The 16193-nt window shown below is 38.9% G+C and overlaps 1 protein-coding gene across 1 annotated transcript in view; it reads left to right on the forward strand.

Moving 5' to 3' along the window:
• snd1.S (staphylococcal nuclease and tudor domain containing protein 1 S homeolog) overlaps positions 1-16193 on the forward strand; it is a 408840-nt gene that overhangs the window by 6033 nt on the left and 386614 nt on the right. Inside the window, 5 exon segments of the mRNA NM_001086137.1 lie at positions 2710-2859; positions 5975-6095; positions 6894-6972; positions 13269-13429; positions 15714-15805. Coding sequence (NP_001079606.1) covers positions 2710-2859; positions 5975-6095; positions 6894-6972; positions 13269-13429; positions 15714-15805 — 603 coding nt within the window.

Genomic DNA, 16193 nt, shown 5'->3' on the forward strand with positions numbered 1-16193 from the left:
GGCTGCCTCCTGGCTTGTACAGCTGTATTAATTTATGCAAATTATGGCAGTGTTCCTGAACAAAAAGTGCATGCAAACACTATATTATGTTTAAATGCATGTGATGCTGATTATTTTTTATGGGTCTTTTCAGCCCTTTATATATTAGGTTTTAATTGGTGATGGGTTGTTTATACAGAGGGTGGGTGTTGAATGTTTGGTGGCTGAATAAAAGGGGATACTCCCCGACTGCATTAACCAGTGTGTGTGCGGATCCTTTTTCTATACACATTTGTTTATACAGAGGGCATTTCAGTGGACATTCATTTAGACCTTATGTTCAGCTCAAGCCCTATTTATTGAACTAATGTTGAAAAAGGAGAGCACACTACTTTTTTGCCTCCTTTTTTTCCCTATGATTTTTCCTGTGATTTTTTTTCCTGTGATTTTTCCTGTGTATGGCAGGGTAGGAGTTGGGTTTTAGGTGCTGAATATGGTGGTTTAATTGAATTCTTGTTAAAACTGTTATGTCTAACGCCATGTTATTTTTTTTAGACACACTGGAACTGTGTGCTTTTTTTTTTTTTACCAAGAGCAGGACATGCATGCATTTATTATTAATCAAGTAACTTATGACACACAAAGTAGTACCACAAATCCACAACTATGGACTTTAGGATGGAATGTAGTATGCCTTCAAAACTCAGATCATGGTTGTGAAATCTTGGCTCTTAAACTCCCATAGGTGAGTTTGGCTTACCATGCTACATACTCAGTACTACAATTTTAATCCACAAAACTGTGCAATTCCAATTTTGATACTACAAGGGTATGAGAAATATTCTTAAAGGGGAACTCCAGCTTCCAAACCAAAATTTGATAGAGACCCACATAACACAAAAACCCCTAATATACCCATCACTGTTATCGGTTTCTTCAAAAAGTATGAATAAATGCTATTTTCTATGCTGAAATCCAGCTGTTTAACAGTTTTTTCTTTCTGCATCATTTGAAATCGTGGCAGGGAAGGAGGGACTAAACCATGATGTTACAAATTGTTACAACTTCTCCACAGCTTACAGACCACATGCGGGAACTACATAACCCGTAATGCATTGCACTGTGATGTTCTGTTCCTTATTGAAATCAAGTGTGCACGGAATTTGGAGTATTTGGAGAATGCAGGCTAAGTACAGCTGGCTGTTGATACAAAGTAACAGTAGTCAGCCAGCTCAGCATAGTAGTCCGAGATAACAGCAGGAGAGCAGGGGTCTAGGCTTAAGGAACTGTCAGAAACCACTAAAAATCGTGAAACGTCTGCATATTTTTTAATTGATGTATGTTGCAAAGTTGCTTGAAATTGTGTTAACTTTTTAAAATGTTTTTGTGGAGTTCCCTAAGATGAGTTCTTCATAACCATTGTGTCCTGCATTTCCACCCTAGAAGAAAGAAATGTTAATTGGGTGGAATCATTGTACATTTATGTATATTTTGATAATGCGCTGTCGTACTCGGCTGTTTTTTTTTTTTTTTTTTTTTTAAACTAAGTGTCGAATCAAAGTCAGACAGATACTGGTTTTGATAGCAACCACATTTACACATACATTTTTATTTTAATATTATTGTATATTGGACCCCTTAGAATTACTTTGTTATTCAGGTGTGGGACCTGTTATCCATAATGCTCGGGACCTGGGGTTTTCCAGATAACACATCTTTCCATAATTTGTATCTTCATACTTGAAGTCTACCAGAAAATCATGTAAACATTAAATAAAACCAATAGGCTGATTTTGCTTTCAATGAGGATTTATTGCATCTTGGTTGGGAGAAGGTAGTGTTTTATTACAGAAAAATAAAGGAAATAATTTGTAAAGTTTTGGATTTTTCGATTAAAATTGAGTCTATGGAAGATGGCCTTTCTGTAATTCTGAACTTTCTGGGTAACAGGTTTCCAGATAATGGATCCCATATCTGTGCTAACATTTTTTGGATGGAAGACCTCTTTAGCTCCAATAAATGGAGTCAGAACAATCATTATGACTAGATATTCAAGCTGCTGTTTAAAGTGGGTTAGGACGTTGCTTGCTCATAGCCTGAGAGGTCACTGGTGAATTGGTTGGATCGCTTGGAGGAAATCTGCTCTGCAGTTTCAGGCCAGCGGATTACCAGATAAAAATAAATACTTTACTCTTTCATCTTGACCATAGATTTGATGCAGTTGTAGTATATTTCATGTTTAACACATGTTAAAACACGATGATGCATGTGCCCAGTTTTAATGCGGAAAATATTGAAAACAGACTTAAGAATGGATGTTAATGAGGTGATGGTGATACTATACAAAAACAAAGAAAGTTTGATAGATTTTTCTGCCTTTAGTCTTTTCCTATTTTTGTCCATTGGATGGCTCCACTTATGTTAGTGTTTACAACCTCACAATGAGTTGTACATCTGCCACTATAGGAACCTTTTTTTTTTTTTTTTGCACCTCTTGTTTTTTTTGCCAAAGACAACCAAGGCATTGAGTGAAATCTTGCAGCAGTCCGCATATACTGGATCTTGGGTCCATAACCGAGAGTCATTATTTCAGTGTTATAGCCTGAACAGAGGGTGCCTTTGGAGACCTTTTTAATGGATGCATTGAGGGCAATGTGCACACTTGTCTAAATTAAAACATGTATGTTTTATACAAAGCATTTTGAACCGGTTTTGCGAATCTAATTTCAGGTGCTCTCAGGATGTGCTATAATTGTACGGGGCCAACCACGTGGAGGGCCACCTCCAGAGAGGCAGATCAATCTCAGTAATATCCGTGCAGGAGCTCTTGCACGCCGGGCTGCTGCATCTCAGCAAGACTCAAAGGACACCCCTGATGAGGTAAGTCACATAACCTCTAACAATACCACTTTGACCTACTTTTTTAGAAGTCATTTGGGCTCATTTATAAACACTGGGCAAATTTGCACCTGAACAGTTACCCGTAACAACAAATCAGTGACTGGCTTTTTATAGGCACCTGCAGGCGAACGATGAAAGCAAAAATTTGACTGGTTGCCACAGGTTACTGCTTAGGTGCAAAATTTCCCACTTGATCCGAATTGTTCCTTTGGCTCCATACAATATATAATTTTACGTTTGTTTCATGTACACTTGGCTGCAAAGACTTCAACAGTCAATTTAGATACATGACCGGCTTCTCTGCAGGGCTTGTATGATACTGCTAGCCTTACTTAACATGCCAGGCTTTTGGTGCCCCTTACACGAGGCTATAAAACATTGCACTTTGTTCTTGGTTTAAGGTCTCCCAAGTCACAGCCCTCCTGGGGGTAGAATCGTTACCAAAGTAATCCAAGAACAAACTGACGCTTCTGTAATTGGTATAATATATATCAATTCGTTTATCCACCCCCTCGGCCAGTGTGGCCTGCTAAGTGTTGCGCAGCTCAGAATCTTTGCCTACAAACTTATTTGTATAAACTATAGATTTAGATTTATCCTGTAATGACACCTCGAGATTCTGCAAACTAACCTAGCTGAAAATATATTGCCGTAATTAGAAAGTGTGATCCCGAATCCACCCGGCGGGTAAAAAAAAAATTAAGTTGTTAAGGAAAGTCATTTGTAAGAAAGACAAGAACTGCTGCTAATCCAAAATCAATTGTGTTTAATCAAGCAAAGAAAACAAACATCTCTGTTTTGGATGTTTTTTTAATACCCGGGACCACTGTCTTTGTAAAACTGACTTTTCTGAAATATGTACCCTTATATCTGCATTTTGTAGCTGTGGTAAACCTACACCCTTATTACATGGGGAAATGTTCACTAGAATTTAACCAGAACATACAGCTAAAGTAATTGTTGGCAAATTTTGGTGTGTTTTTCGTTTTAAGGCACTGGAAAGCTTGTGGTCTTGGTGTACCTTCAGCACCCTCTGCTGTCCATTGCCAAAACGCATTTTCCTGAATGTAAAAATATTCTTATAGAATGGGCTACACACAAAAACTTAACAGTTCGGCCAGTTTAGTTCTAAAATGAGCATTGTTTAAATTTTTCCACTATGTCATTATATATGTACAGTCATATGAAAAAGTTTGGTAACCCCTCTCAGCCTGCATACTAATTTAGTCCCCTTTCAACAAAAAAGATACCAGTGGTATGTCTTTAATTTCCAAGGAACATCTCTGTACTGGGCTGTTTTCTAAACAAAGATTTTTAGTGAAGCAGTATTCCGTTGTATGACATTAAATCTGTGAAAAACTGGCTGTGCAAAAATGTGGGTACCCTTTTAATTTTGCTAATTTGAATGCATGTAACTGCTCAATACTGATTACTGGCAACACCAAATTGGTTGGATTAGCTTGTTTAGCCTTGAACTTCATAGGCAGGTGTCCAATCATGAGAAAAGGTGTTTAAGGTGGCCAATTGCAAGTTGTGCTTCTGTTTGAATCTCCTCTGAAGAGTGACAGCATAGGATCCTCAAAGCAACTCTCAAAAGTTCTGAAAACAAAGATTGTTTAGTATCATGGTTTAGGGGAAGGCTACAAAAAGCTATCTCAGAGGTTTAAACTGTCCTTTTCAAGTATAAGGAATGTAATCGGGAAATGGAAGGCCACAGGCACAGTTGCTGTAAAACCCAGGTCTGGCAGGCCAAGAAAAATACTGGAGTGGCATATGCGGAGGATTGGGAGGATGGTTACAGACAACCCAAAGATCACCTCCAAAGACCTGCAAGAACATCTTGCTGCAGATGGTGTATCTGTACATCATTCCACAATTCAGCTCAATTTGCACAAAGAAACATCTGTATGGCAGGGTGATGAGAAAGAAGCCCTTTTTGCATTCACACCACAAACAGTTGCTTGTATGACCAGTTCCACAGTCAGTTTGGAACAAAGTGCTTTGGACTAATGAGACAAAAATGTAGTTATTTGGTCATAACAAAAAGTGCTTTGCATGGCAGAAGAACACCGCATTCCAAGAAAAACACCTGCCACCTACTGTCAAATTTGGTGGAGGTTCCATCATGCTGCGGGGCTAGTTTAGGGACTAGGGCCCTTGTTAAAGTCGAGGGTCGGATGAATTCAACCCAATATCAACAAATTCTTCAGGATAATGTTCAAGCATCAGTCACAAAGTTAAAGTTACGCAGGGGTTGGACAATGACCCTAAACACACTTGGAAATCTACAACGGCATTTATGCAGAGTGAGAAGTACAATATTCTGGAATGGCCGTCCCAATCCCCTGACGTGAATATCATCAAAATCTATGGGATGATTTGAAGCAGGCTATCCATGCTAGGCAGCCATCAAATTTAACTAAACTGGAGAGATTTTGTATGGACGAATGGTCAAAAATGCCTCCATCCAGAATCCAGACACTCATCAAAGGCTATAGGAGGTGTCTAGAGGCTGTTACATTTGCAAAAGGTGGCTCAACTAAGTATTGATGTAATATCTCTGTTGGGGTGTCCAAATTTATGCACCGGTTTAATTTTTTTATGAAGCATATTGCTGAAATACTACTGTTTCCATAAGGCATGTTATATATTCACAGGAGGTTGCTACTTTGAAAGCTCAGCCAATGATAAACAAAGAATTAAGAGGGGTTCCCAAACTTTTTTTTTTTTTGGGTGACGGATCCCCTTTAACACAGACATTCAATTCGACAATGCTTGCTAAAAATGAAGTATAAATCCAAGTGGAAGGCAAAAATCTTTTGTTTTATAGCTGTAATGTGACCCAAATTACAGAAATTATACATACACATTGTGTGTCCCTTGCATGCATATATCAAAATTTCATGCATTTGTATCACTTTTCTGGCTTATTAAAGAGTAATTACCAAATGAATCAGTGTTAATATATAATTTTATGATATTTGCAGAAATCTGTCAATTTACTAAACAGATATGCTGGACCACGGACATCTTTTCACACAACATTTCATCTGCCTTAAAAACCCTCAGTCTTGTTCATTATCTTCTATTGCAGCCTTGGGCCTTTCCTGCCCGGGAGTTCCTGAGGAAAAAACTGATTGGGAAGGAGGTTTGCTTCACTGTTGAATACAAGACTCCTCAGGGGAGAGAATATGGCATGGTTTACCTGGGAAAAGGTTAGTACTTCTTTAGGCGGAATACCATGTGGTCTGTATACTTATCTTTTTAAAATGATTTTTGAAGAAAGATTTTTTTTTAATAAAATATCTTGTTTGTTTTGGACTTTATAAATGGCAAAATGCAAAACATCAGTAACTTTTTAAATTGTTTTTTAAAACTATTAGGGCTTAGTTAAAAGAATTATGTTGGAAAATCTACAGTGAATGCTTTTAAAATATATAAATAAGAGCTTTAAAACATTAAATCTCATACTTTTTTGAAGATTATTTATTGGCGGATAGTGCGCTGTAAAGCTCTATTCCAGTAATCCATTTATCAAAGAAGCAGCCTTTTCCCCCAATCCCACTGGTAGTATTAAGTATTTAAAGCCAATCAGCGTTTTTCTATCTGACATATTAGCAGTACATGTTGCTGTTGATTATTCACAATGACTGAACAGTTTGGTTTAATTGTAGTGTGTACTTGGATTAGTGTAATTGATTTTTTTATGGATTTCTAACCAGGCTCTCTTTAACCACAATGTGTCATGGGAGGTTATTAGTGTAGGATTTCTTGGCAGTAATGGACTTATCCTTTTTTCTGCTCATCTTTAAAAACCCTGCTGGTCTGCAGCTAGTAGTAGGATAGTTGAAAGGAAGCTGAATTTGCTAAATTTGACATGCCATTGACTTAATGGCTGTTGTTAGAAAAGCATATACTAGGAGACAGAGTTTATACTGAAGCCATTGTTATATGTCTTGTATATGCTGGTCTTTAAGTGCAGCTTATGTTTAAGGACTTCATTTTCTGTTCAGATACCAGTGGAGAGAACATTGCTGAGTCACTTGTTGCTGAAGGACTGGCCTCACGACGTGAAGGAGTACGAGCTAACACGTAAGCATGTGTCCTTATAAATATTGTAGTTCGGAGCACATTGGGAGGCTTGCTTCTGGGGCTAAACAACACTGTGTTCACAAACACTGGAGAATATTGTGAGATGTCCACATATAACTATGAATTAATTCCGCCATGATAGGTGGCTGAATTAATTTCACCATTATAGGTGGCTGTACCTGAGAATAAAACAAAACTTTTTAATGTGTGCTAACTTCTAAAATCGCCCATTAAAATGTTATCCAAGTTAAATTTAGCAGCCTATTTCATTGTATAGTGGCTTATGCTGTAATCCTCCATCAGAGTTCCATGTTTTTCTTTCATTAGCATTGCAGTCAAGTACCACATAATTGTCATTTGTTGGACATGTGGTCTGTTTTCTCGTTTGATCATTTATAGTGCCTCTAACCCTTAAGGCCCCCATACGCGATAAAAGCTGCTGACAGACCGTGTCGGCCTGTGTGTGGGGACATCAGGCGACATCGCGAAATAAGCAAATCTCGCTGTGTATGGCCTCCTTTAGTTTACTACATTGCTAGTCCAAGACTGATTTGGCTCATATATCCACATAGCAGTGTAGTACACTAACAGCCAAAATTGCAAAATATAGACAGTTTGTGTCAGCTAGGTTTAGTGTAGGATAAAATTAATAAGATGAATATATTTTGTTTGTATTGTACATGTTTGATTTTTATTGAATTAATAAATGTTGGTTTATGGTTAAAGTAACCATTAGCAGTTTTTTTTATACTTATCCATGGTTCTTCAAATCTGTGCTGCTTTTAACAACAGTTTTCACAACTGTAATAGATGGTGAATCTATTATTTAACTCTCATTTTGCCTATTACATAGTATATAAAGTGTTAGAATATTCTCAGGGTGTAGCTGAAGAGTGACAATAAACTATCACATGGCTATATAGATGTATTTAGTGTGAACTAATTGTATTCAGACATCTCATCTAGCAGTCTAATGTATTTGTGTAAATCCTGACTGCTACCTTAAGTATCTTGTTTCAGCACTGTGAACTCTTTCTATAAATGGCAAATAAAATATTGCCACATGTAAGCAATGCTTTCTAGAGGTTGGTAATCATTCACATCAGACTCTGACCCAGAGGAGCTTACAATCTAGTGCTCAGACTATTTACCTCAGGACCACATCACTGCAAGGCAGAAGTGCTTACTGCTGAGGCACTGTGCTGCCCAACGTTTTTTTTACTTTAAATGGCATAATTAGCAGCTAAATAAATGTATCTGTATAATAAACAAGACATGATATGGCCTTTTAAATAGAGAGTTGTGTTTTCAAGAGTCAAGTCAAGAGTGAGTTTGTCATTTCATCCATATAAGTTTGTACAGTACACAGTGAAACAAAACAACGTTCCTCTAGGACCATGGTGCTACACAACACAACATAGATGTACAATAGACAAAAAGTGCAAAAATATGCAACTCCTGCAAGACAGGACAGCATAGTGCAGGGACAGGACAAGACAGTTATTTCATTGTCTCATTAAAGGAACAGTTCAGTGTGAAAATAAAAACTGTGCAAAAAGGCTGTGCAAAATAAAAAATGTTACTAATATAGTTAGCCAATAATGTAATGTATAAAGGCTGGAGTGACTGGATGTGTAACATAATAACCAGAACACTACTTCCTGCTTTTCAGCTCTATAGCTCTGAGCTAGTCAGCGACTTGAAGGGGGGGCCACATGTTACATATCTGTTCAGTGAGTTTGCAATTGATCCTCAGCATTCAGCAGATTCAAAAGCAACAGATATGACCCATGTGGCCTCCCCCTCAAGTCTCTGATTGGTTACTGCCTGGTAACCAGTCGGTTTAAACAAAGAGAGCTGAAAAGCAGAAAGTAGTGTTCTGGTTATTATGTTACACATCCAGTCACACCAGCCTTTATACATTACATTTTTGCCTAACTACCCAGTTTTTATTTTTACACTGAACAATTCCTTTAACCCCTTGTCAACTGCAATTTAACTTGTTTGGTCTGTTTTGCCTTAGGGTTATTTCTCCACACACAAATTGTACGGTAATGTCATTCAGCAGTAATGTGCTTGAGAGACTTCTAACAGTGTTAATAAGTAGACATTTGGCTGTAGGAGATGCTTGACTGAGAGAAACCGCAGTTAACAGACAAAAGTAATTGCATAATTCACTTCTTTGGATATCATTTCACTGCATAGTTAGAACTGTGTAGATCAGTTTGTTTCCAAATGTTGATTCAAATGTATTAGTGGGTTGCATGAATACATGTTGAGCTGCCAGTGACATAGACCTGGTGAGTTGACAAGTATAAAAACCAGAAATGGATCATGACTTTTGCCTACACCAAACAGCAGGAAAATGGCAATATGCTGGACTGGGTAATGTAACAATCTGTAGCAGAGTTTTTGTAGGAATAGATAATGGACTATAATGTGAAGAACTGTTTGGTATACCAAACCATTTGCTGTGTTCTGTCCTCTCTATGTATTACCCTGGGGCAGTGTATAGTTCGACATGCAGCTAAACCTCCCCACAATCCAATAAAGCGACTGAGCTTGGAGTCTGTAGATTTTACTGGATAGGCAAGTGGAATAGATAAAGAGCTGAGTGGAGAGGTGAAACTGTAATACAAACAGAATATTGAATAAGTATGTTATGCAATTAACTATATAAAACATGTAAAAATTAACATAACTGCAGCATCAAAGCACTGACTGGCATGAAATGTCTCTGCAGCAATATCTCTCTTGGGGTGCTGGCAGCTGTGGAGGTGATTTGGTGCAACAATTTGCTTCCCAACGATGCTACCATGAGGAAGAGATGAAACGGTGTGCTTCTTCCACAGTATGGACTGTAACATGGAGTCCTAGCTCCCACAAGGCACTGTTTTAGGTCACATGTTGGGAGTATGGTAGCCTGATTAGTTCAAATGCTGTTCTGCTATAAGCCATGTGGAGGTGCAGAACAAATACAGGAAGTGGCCTTGCGCAATTACAGCAAGTGTCCAGCGGAGGGAGTTGTCAAAGGAGCAATGAAATACAACAGTATGGTGACAGCTTAGGCTGGAGGCATGACATGCTGTCTGACCATCCTTTTTATGTTCTTGATGCAGTCTCTCCACTGTAATGATAGTGCTTTCATGTGCTGTTACAGTACATAGAAAGGGCCCTACAGAGCACATACAGGCAGTCTTCTGCTCTTTGTGACAGCTTTTAGGAAGCAACTGTTTCATAACTGACAAGCTTGGACAGCACTTGCTACTGTGACTAACACAATGCAGTTTTCTGGAATCCTTGGTTACCTTATGTCTGCATACATATAATTATACAGATAGTAATGCATTATTGCAAAATCGCCTAGATGTGTCCACTAGCTGTGTCCACTAGCAGTGTCCACTAGCAGTGTCCACTAGCAGTGTCCACTAGCAGTGTCCACTAGCAGTGTCCACTAGCAGTGTCCACTAGCAGTGTCCACTAGCAGTGTCCACTAGCAGTGTCCACTAGCAGTGTCCACTAGCAGTGTCCACTAGCAGTGTCCACTAGCAGTGTCCACTAGATGAATCTGTTCCTGGATAACTGAGCTGCCAGACTGAAACACCAGAGTCAGGTAAAATAAAAGATGGAAAATAATTGAAAAAAAAAAAACTGTTAATGATGAACAATCTCAAAACAACTGAATTGAAAGTGTTTGGAAGGTGGACAGCCCCTTTAAAACTCAACAGCCAAGGTCAGCCAACGGCAGCTCTCAGATTACTGAATATCCTCCACAGTGTGGATCTGAAAATTGAATGATTTAAAGAAATCATGTCAAGGGAAAACATGTTTTTTTGAAACCGCATCAGTTAATAGTGCTGCTCCAGCAGAATTCTGCACTGAAATCCATTTTTCAAAAGATCAGATTTTGTTATATTCAATTTTGAAATCTGACATGGGGCTAGAGAGTGTCAATTTTCCAGCTGCCTCCAGTCATGTGACTTGTGCTCTGATAAACTTCAATCACTCTTTACTGCAAGTTAGAGTGATATCGCCCCCTTCCCCCCCCCCAGCAGCCTAACAGAACAATGAGAAGGTAATGAGATAGCAGCTCCCTAACACAAGATAACAGCTCCCTGGAAGATATAAGAACCCACTGAGCCAATTCCCACTGAGACACATTGTTACATTAAGTAGGAGAAATAACACCCTACCAGAAAGTAATTCCATCCTAAAGTGCAGACACAAGTCACATGACTGGGGCAGCTGGGAAACTGACAAAATGCCCCATGTCGGATTTCAAAATTTAATATAAAAAAATCTGTTTGCTCTTTTGGTGGATTTCAGTGCAGAATTCTGCTGGAGCAGCACTATTAACTGATGTGTTTTGGAAAAAACATGTTTTTTCATGACAGTATCCCTTTAAGAGTAAGGGCACACGGGGAGATTAGTCGTCCCATCGACAAATCGCCCCTTCTGAGTTGCGAAGATTTCCCGAACTGTCTTCCCCTACCTTCCTGCCAGCTATAATGAAAAATCGCCAGTGGTATGGCACTCGCGCATTTTTGTTTTCTGAAGTTGCCGCATGAGGAAACTATGGGCAACCTTGGAAATAGAAGCGCCACGAGTGCCATACCGCTGGCGATTTTTCTCATTATAGCGGGTGGGAAGGTAGGGGAAGGCAGTTCTGGGAAATTGTCGCCCCGAAGAAGAGACGAATTGTCGCCAGGGCGATGAATCTCCCCGTGTGCCCTTACCCTTAAAGTATTGGGGGTCATACCATTTCTATTAACAAATGGAAGGTAAGGGGAACAGTCAATGACTTGCGGGAAGGTTTGGTGGATGCTTAATGCATGCACCAACAACTCTGTAATGGGTCATTAGTGAAGGGCGAATTTGACCTCTTTTCCTTTACCATAAATTCACAAAACTGCATAAATTTGCCAAAATGCATTGGTCTATGGACGACCTTTTTTTTAACGGGGCAATTTTTTCACCCATTGGTCTATGGGAATCCTTAAACATGAACCTGAAATCTCTTCACAAAAGTACATATTTCAGTTATGCAATACAACATTTAGTTAGACATTTTGCTTCCAATAGGTCTGGTTTGATGAAAAGACTAAATTCTGGCTGCAATGACTAAAAGTATGTTTGGAGAAGGTCTTTGACAGAATGGCCAACCTTTTGCACAACGCTTTTTCTTTTAATAACTTCTAGTCTAAATAATTCAGCAAATACGTTGTTATAGATTTCATGTTCCCTGCAGAGGTTATTTTAACTTCTTTTTACTTCGGAAAATAACAAAACATTTCTTTTTGTTTGTGGAAGATTGTATTGTGTGCCTCTGCTGCTGTTTGCATAGATTATAGCAGCAGAATCCCTTTAGGGCATAAATTGCTATTTGTAAAGAACACCCCAGCTGAAGAAATGTACCAAGATTGTTTTTATTAAAATGGTAGTTATGAGAACAAACTCTGGTACGCAAGTCATGATTTTAAACTTTACTGTATATTTAAGGGAATTATATTCGTTAAGCCCTACTTACTCCATTCTATCCTGTTTGTCTACCATACCTGATTAACTGAAAACCTCTTGCCATAGGCCTACCTGGCAATAGCTATTGAACTACCTTATAGCTGCACTTTAAAAACATTCGTCTGCACATAAGGTTGTGTAAATATAAATTGCTTTATATATTAACTAGTATAAATATATTTTCCTTGGTGTATAGCTCATTGGAAATGATATCTATAGATCAAATGGGAGCAAGATATACTTGAGTAAAGATAGAATGTGTGTTTTTGCAACAACTTGCTTTTCATTGTACAGGTATGGGATCCGGTTTCAGGAAACCCGCTCCGAATTATGGAATGGCTGTCTCCCGTAGACTCCATTTTATCAGAATAATCCAAATCTTTAAAAATAATTTCCTTTATCTCTGTAATAATAAAACAGTACCTTGTACTTGATCCAAACTAAGATACAATTAATCCTTATTGGAAGCAAAACCAGCCTATTGGGTTTATTTAATGTTTACATGGTTTTCTACTAGTCATATGGTATGACCATCCAAATTACGGAAAGATCTGTTAACCAGAAAACACCAGGTCCCGAGCATTCTGGATAATAGGTCCTATACCTGTATCAGTATAAACTGTCTTGCAAGATTATCTAGGGCAAGTATTTAAAAAAAATTGTGCACATTCTGCTCATGTTCGCTATGTCCAAATTAATCTGTAAATAAACAGTGACAAGTAATTCTCAATAATATCTGTACTGATAAAATGACATGAGAACCCATTTTCATACTTCAGTCCTGAGCAAAGCAGACTGGCAGAACTTGAAGAACAAGCAAGATCAGCAAAGAAGGGAGTTTGGAGTGAAGGAACTGGGTCTCAAACTGTACGAGACATTAAATACACAATAGAAAACCCCAGACACTTTGTGGACTCCATGCATCAGAAGCCTGTTAATGGTAAGATAGGTAATATGGGACAGTTGAAATTGTTATAGGGTTAACTAGTCTGATGGGAAGAAGGCATTCTGTATATTTGTTTTGGGAATGGGGTTATGCGCTAAACTTGACAAAAAGCCATCTTTATCCACTTAGCATATCTCTGCCTTGGGCGCACACATCAGCAGGTAAGCTAGTCCATCAGATACAAAGGTTATTAAAGGAATTGTTCATCATAAAAATAAAAACTGGGTAAATATGCTGTCTCCACTTTACACAATCTTTGTAGACTTTGAGAAGGCCTTTGATAGCGTAGATAGAGAGGTCGTCTGGAAACTTATGGCACATTATGGGATACCACCAAAATTCATCTCCATTATCAAACAACTTTACAACAACTCCACATGCCAGGTTGTGCATAAAGGAAAAATGACAGAGCCTTTTGAAGTGCGGACGGGGGTGAGACAAGGCTGCATGTTGTCACCAACCATCTTCCTGTTGGTAGTAGACTGGATTATGAAGAGTTCTACACAAAATGCCAACACAGGAATCCACTGGTCCTTCACTAAAATCTTGGAGGACCTAGACTTTGCAGATGATGTCAGCCTCCTGTCGCACAGACAACAAGATGCACAGCAGAAACTCACACGTCTATCAGAGGAAGCAGCAAAAACTGGCCTCAAGATCAACACTAACAAAACAGAAACCATGAGGATTAACAACCAGCAGCAAGATCAAATCCAGCTGCAAGGAGTTGACATTAAGGACGTGGACAAGTTTGTCTACCTGGGCAGCGTAGTAAGCAAGGATGGAGGAGCAGATGAGGACATCAGGAGCCGTATCAACAAAGCCAGACATGCATTTAACACCTTACGTCCCATCTGGAACTCCACTGCCCTTTCACAACAAACCAAAATTCGTATTTTTAACACCAATGTGAAAGCAGTCTTGCTTTATGGTTCGGAAACCTGGAGACTGACCATGACAACCACAAGTAAGCTCCAAACCTTCATCAACCGCTGCCTACGACACATCCTACACATCAGATGGCCAGAGAAAACTTCCAACATCAGCCTATGGAAAAGATCAAAACAGATCTCCATTGACCGAGAAATCAGAAGAAGAAAGTGGGGCTGGATAGGCCACACCCTCAGAAAAAGTTCTGACAACATCACAAGGCAAGCTCTTGAGTGGAACCCACAAGGGAAAAGAAAAGTTGGCCGGCCAAGACAGACATGGAGGAGGTGCATGGAGGCTGAAATGAAGGCAGCCGGATGGACATGGGCTCAGCTGAAGAAGACCGCTGCGAACCGAGTTCGTTGGAGGAGTGTCGTTGAGGCCCTATGCTCCCCGCTGGAGCAAACGGACTAAGAGAGAGAGAGAAAAATATGCTGTGCAAAGTAAAAAATGTTCCTAATATAGTTAGCAGACATGTAATGTATAAAGGCTTGAGTGACTGGATGTCTAACATAATAGCCAGACCACTACTTATTGCTTTTCAGCTCTCTTGGTTTCCATTGATTAGTTAACAGGCAGTAACCAATCAGTGACTTGAGCCTTAACTGTTTGCTTTTGAATCTGAGCTGAATTCTGAGGATCAATTGCAAACTCACTGAATTTGTCCCATGTGCCCTCCCCTTCAATTCGCTGACTAACTCAGGAGTTAAGAGAGCTGAAAAGCAGGAAGTAGTGTTCTGGCTATTATGTTAGACATCCGCTCACTCCAGCCTTTACAGATGCCATTTTTGGCAAACTGTTTGAAATATTTTATTGCACAGCTTATCTATTTACCCAGGTTTTATTTTTACACTGAACTGTACAGTTAAAACTGAAGTTTGTCTTACTCACTCATGCACCTACACATGCTTGCATTTACTTTTAAAGGCTAAAGAGAAGCAGCTGCTGGTATATGCTTGCTTTTGTCTCTGAACTGACAGGCACTGTGTTGGCCTAGCTGCCCATATATAACCAGAATTAGATACTAATTAAAGCATTCACTTTGCAGGTGCACACAAAAGACATTACAGAATTATATATTGGGAACTTTCCCCAGTGTACTAAAGCAATATTAATTAATATATTAATATTAATTAATCAAGAGCTTAAGTCCTGGTAAAGCTGCATGGGTATTGGTTAGGCTACAGGGTGAATCCCTCTATCCATTGACTTAAACTTTCAGAACAGTCAGTGCCTAACTTTATGCACTTGCCCATTAAGTTCAGTAATCTTATTACCCTGCAGCAGAGATCTGTAAAAAGAGGACATGTTTATCTACTACTAGTTGAAGTACCTCCTTATTTTGCAGCCATCATTGAGCATGTGAGAGACGGTAGTGTGGTTCGAGCTCTGCTGCTTCCTGATTGCTATATTGTAACAGTCATGCTGTCTGGAATAAAGGTGAGATATCGGGCTATTTATGGGAAAGCATATCCAATCTTCATTTTATGAAGTTAAGTCTTGCTTTACTTCTTATATTGTATCTGCAATCTTATCAGTTTGATAAGGGGGTTAAATGAGCTGTTCACCTTCAAACAAATAGTTGTTTTCAGATAGATCATCAGAAATAACGACTTTTTTTCAATTACTTTCTATTTTCTAATTGTTGAGGTTTTTCTAATATTGAAGTGTAAAGTGTAATTTTTCACCTTCTAAAGCAGCTCTGCGAGGGGGTTTCGCCGACTCTAAACTGTTCTAACCTGATACATTTAATTGATACATTTCTTACCTTTGTTCCTGCTGAACATAATCTCTGGGTTTCATTAAAGGCAGTTGTTAGAATTGATAC

This window comes from Xenopus laevis, chromosome 3S (genome assembly GCF_017654675.1).
Source record: "Xenopus laevis strain J_2021 chromosome 3S, Xenopus_laevis_v10.1, whole genome shotgun sequence".
Taxonomy (NCBI): Eukaryota; Metazoa; Chordata; class Amphibia; order Anura; family Pipidae; genus Xenopus; species Xenopus laevis.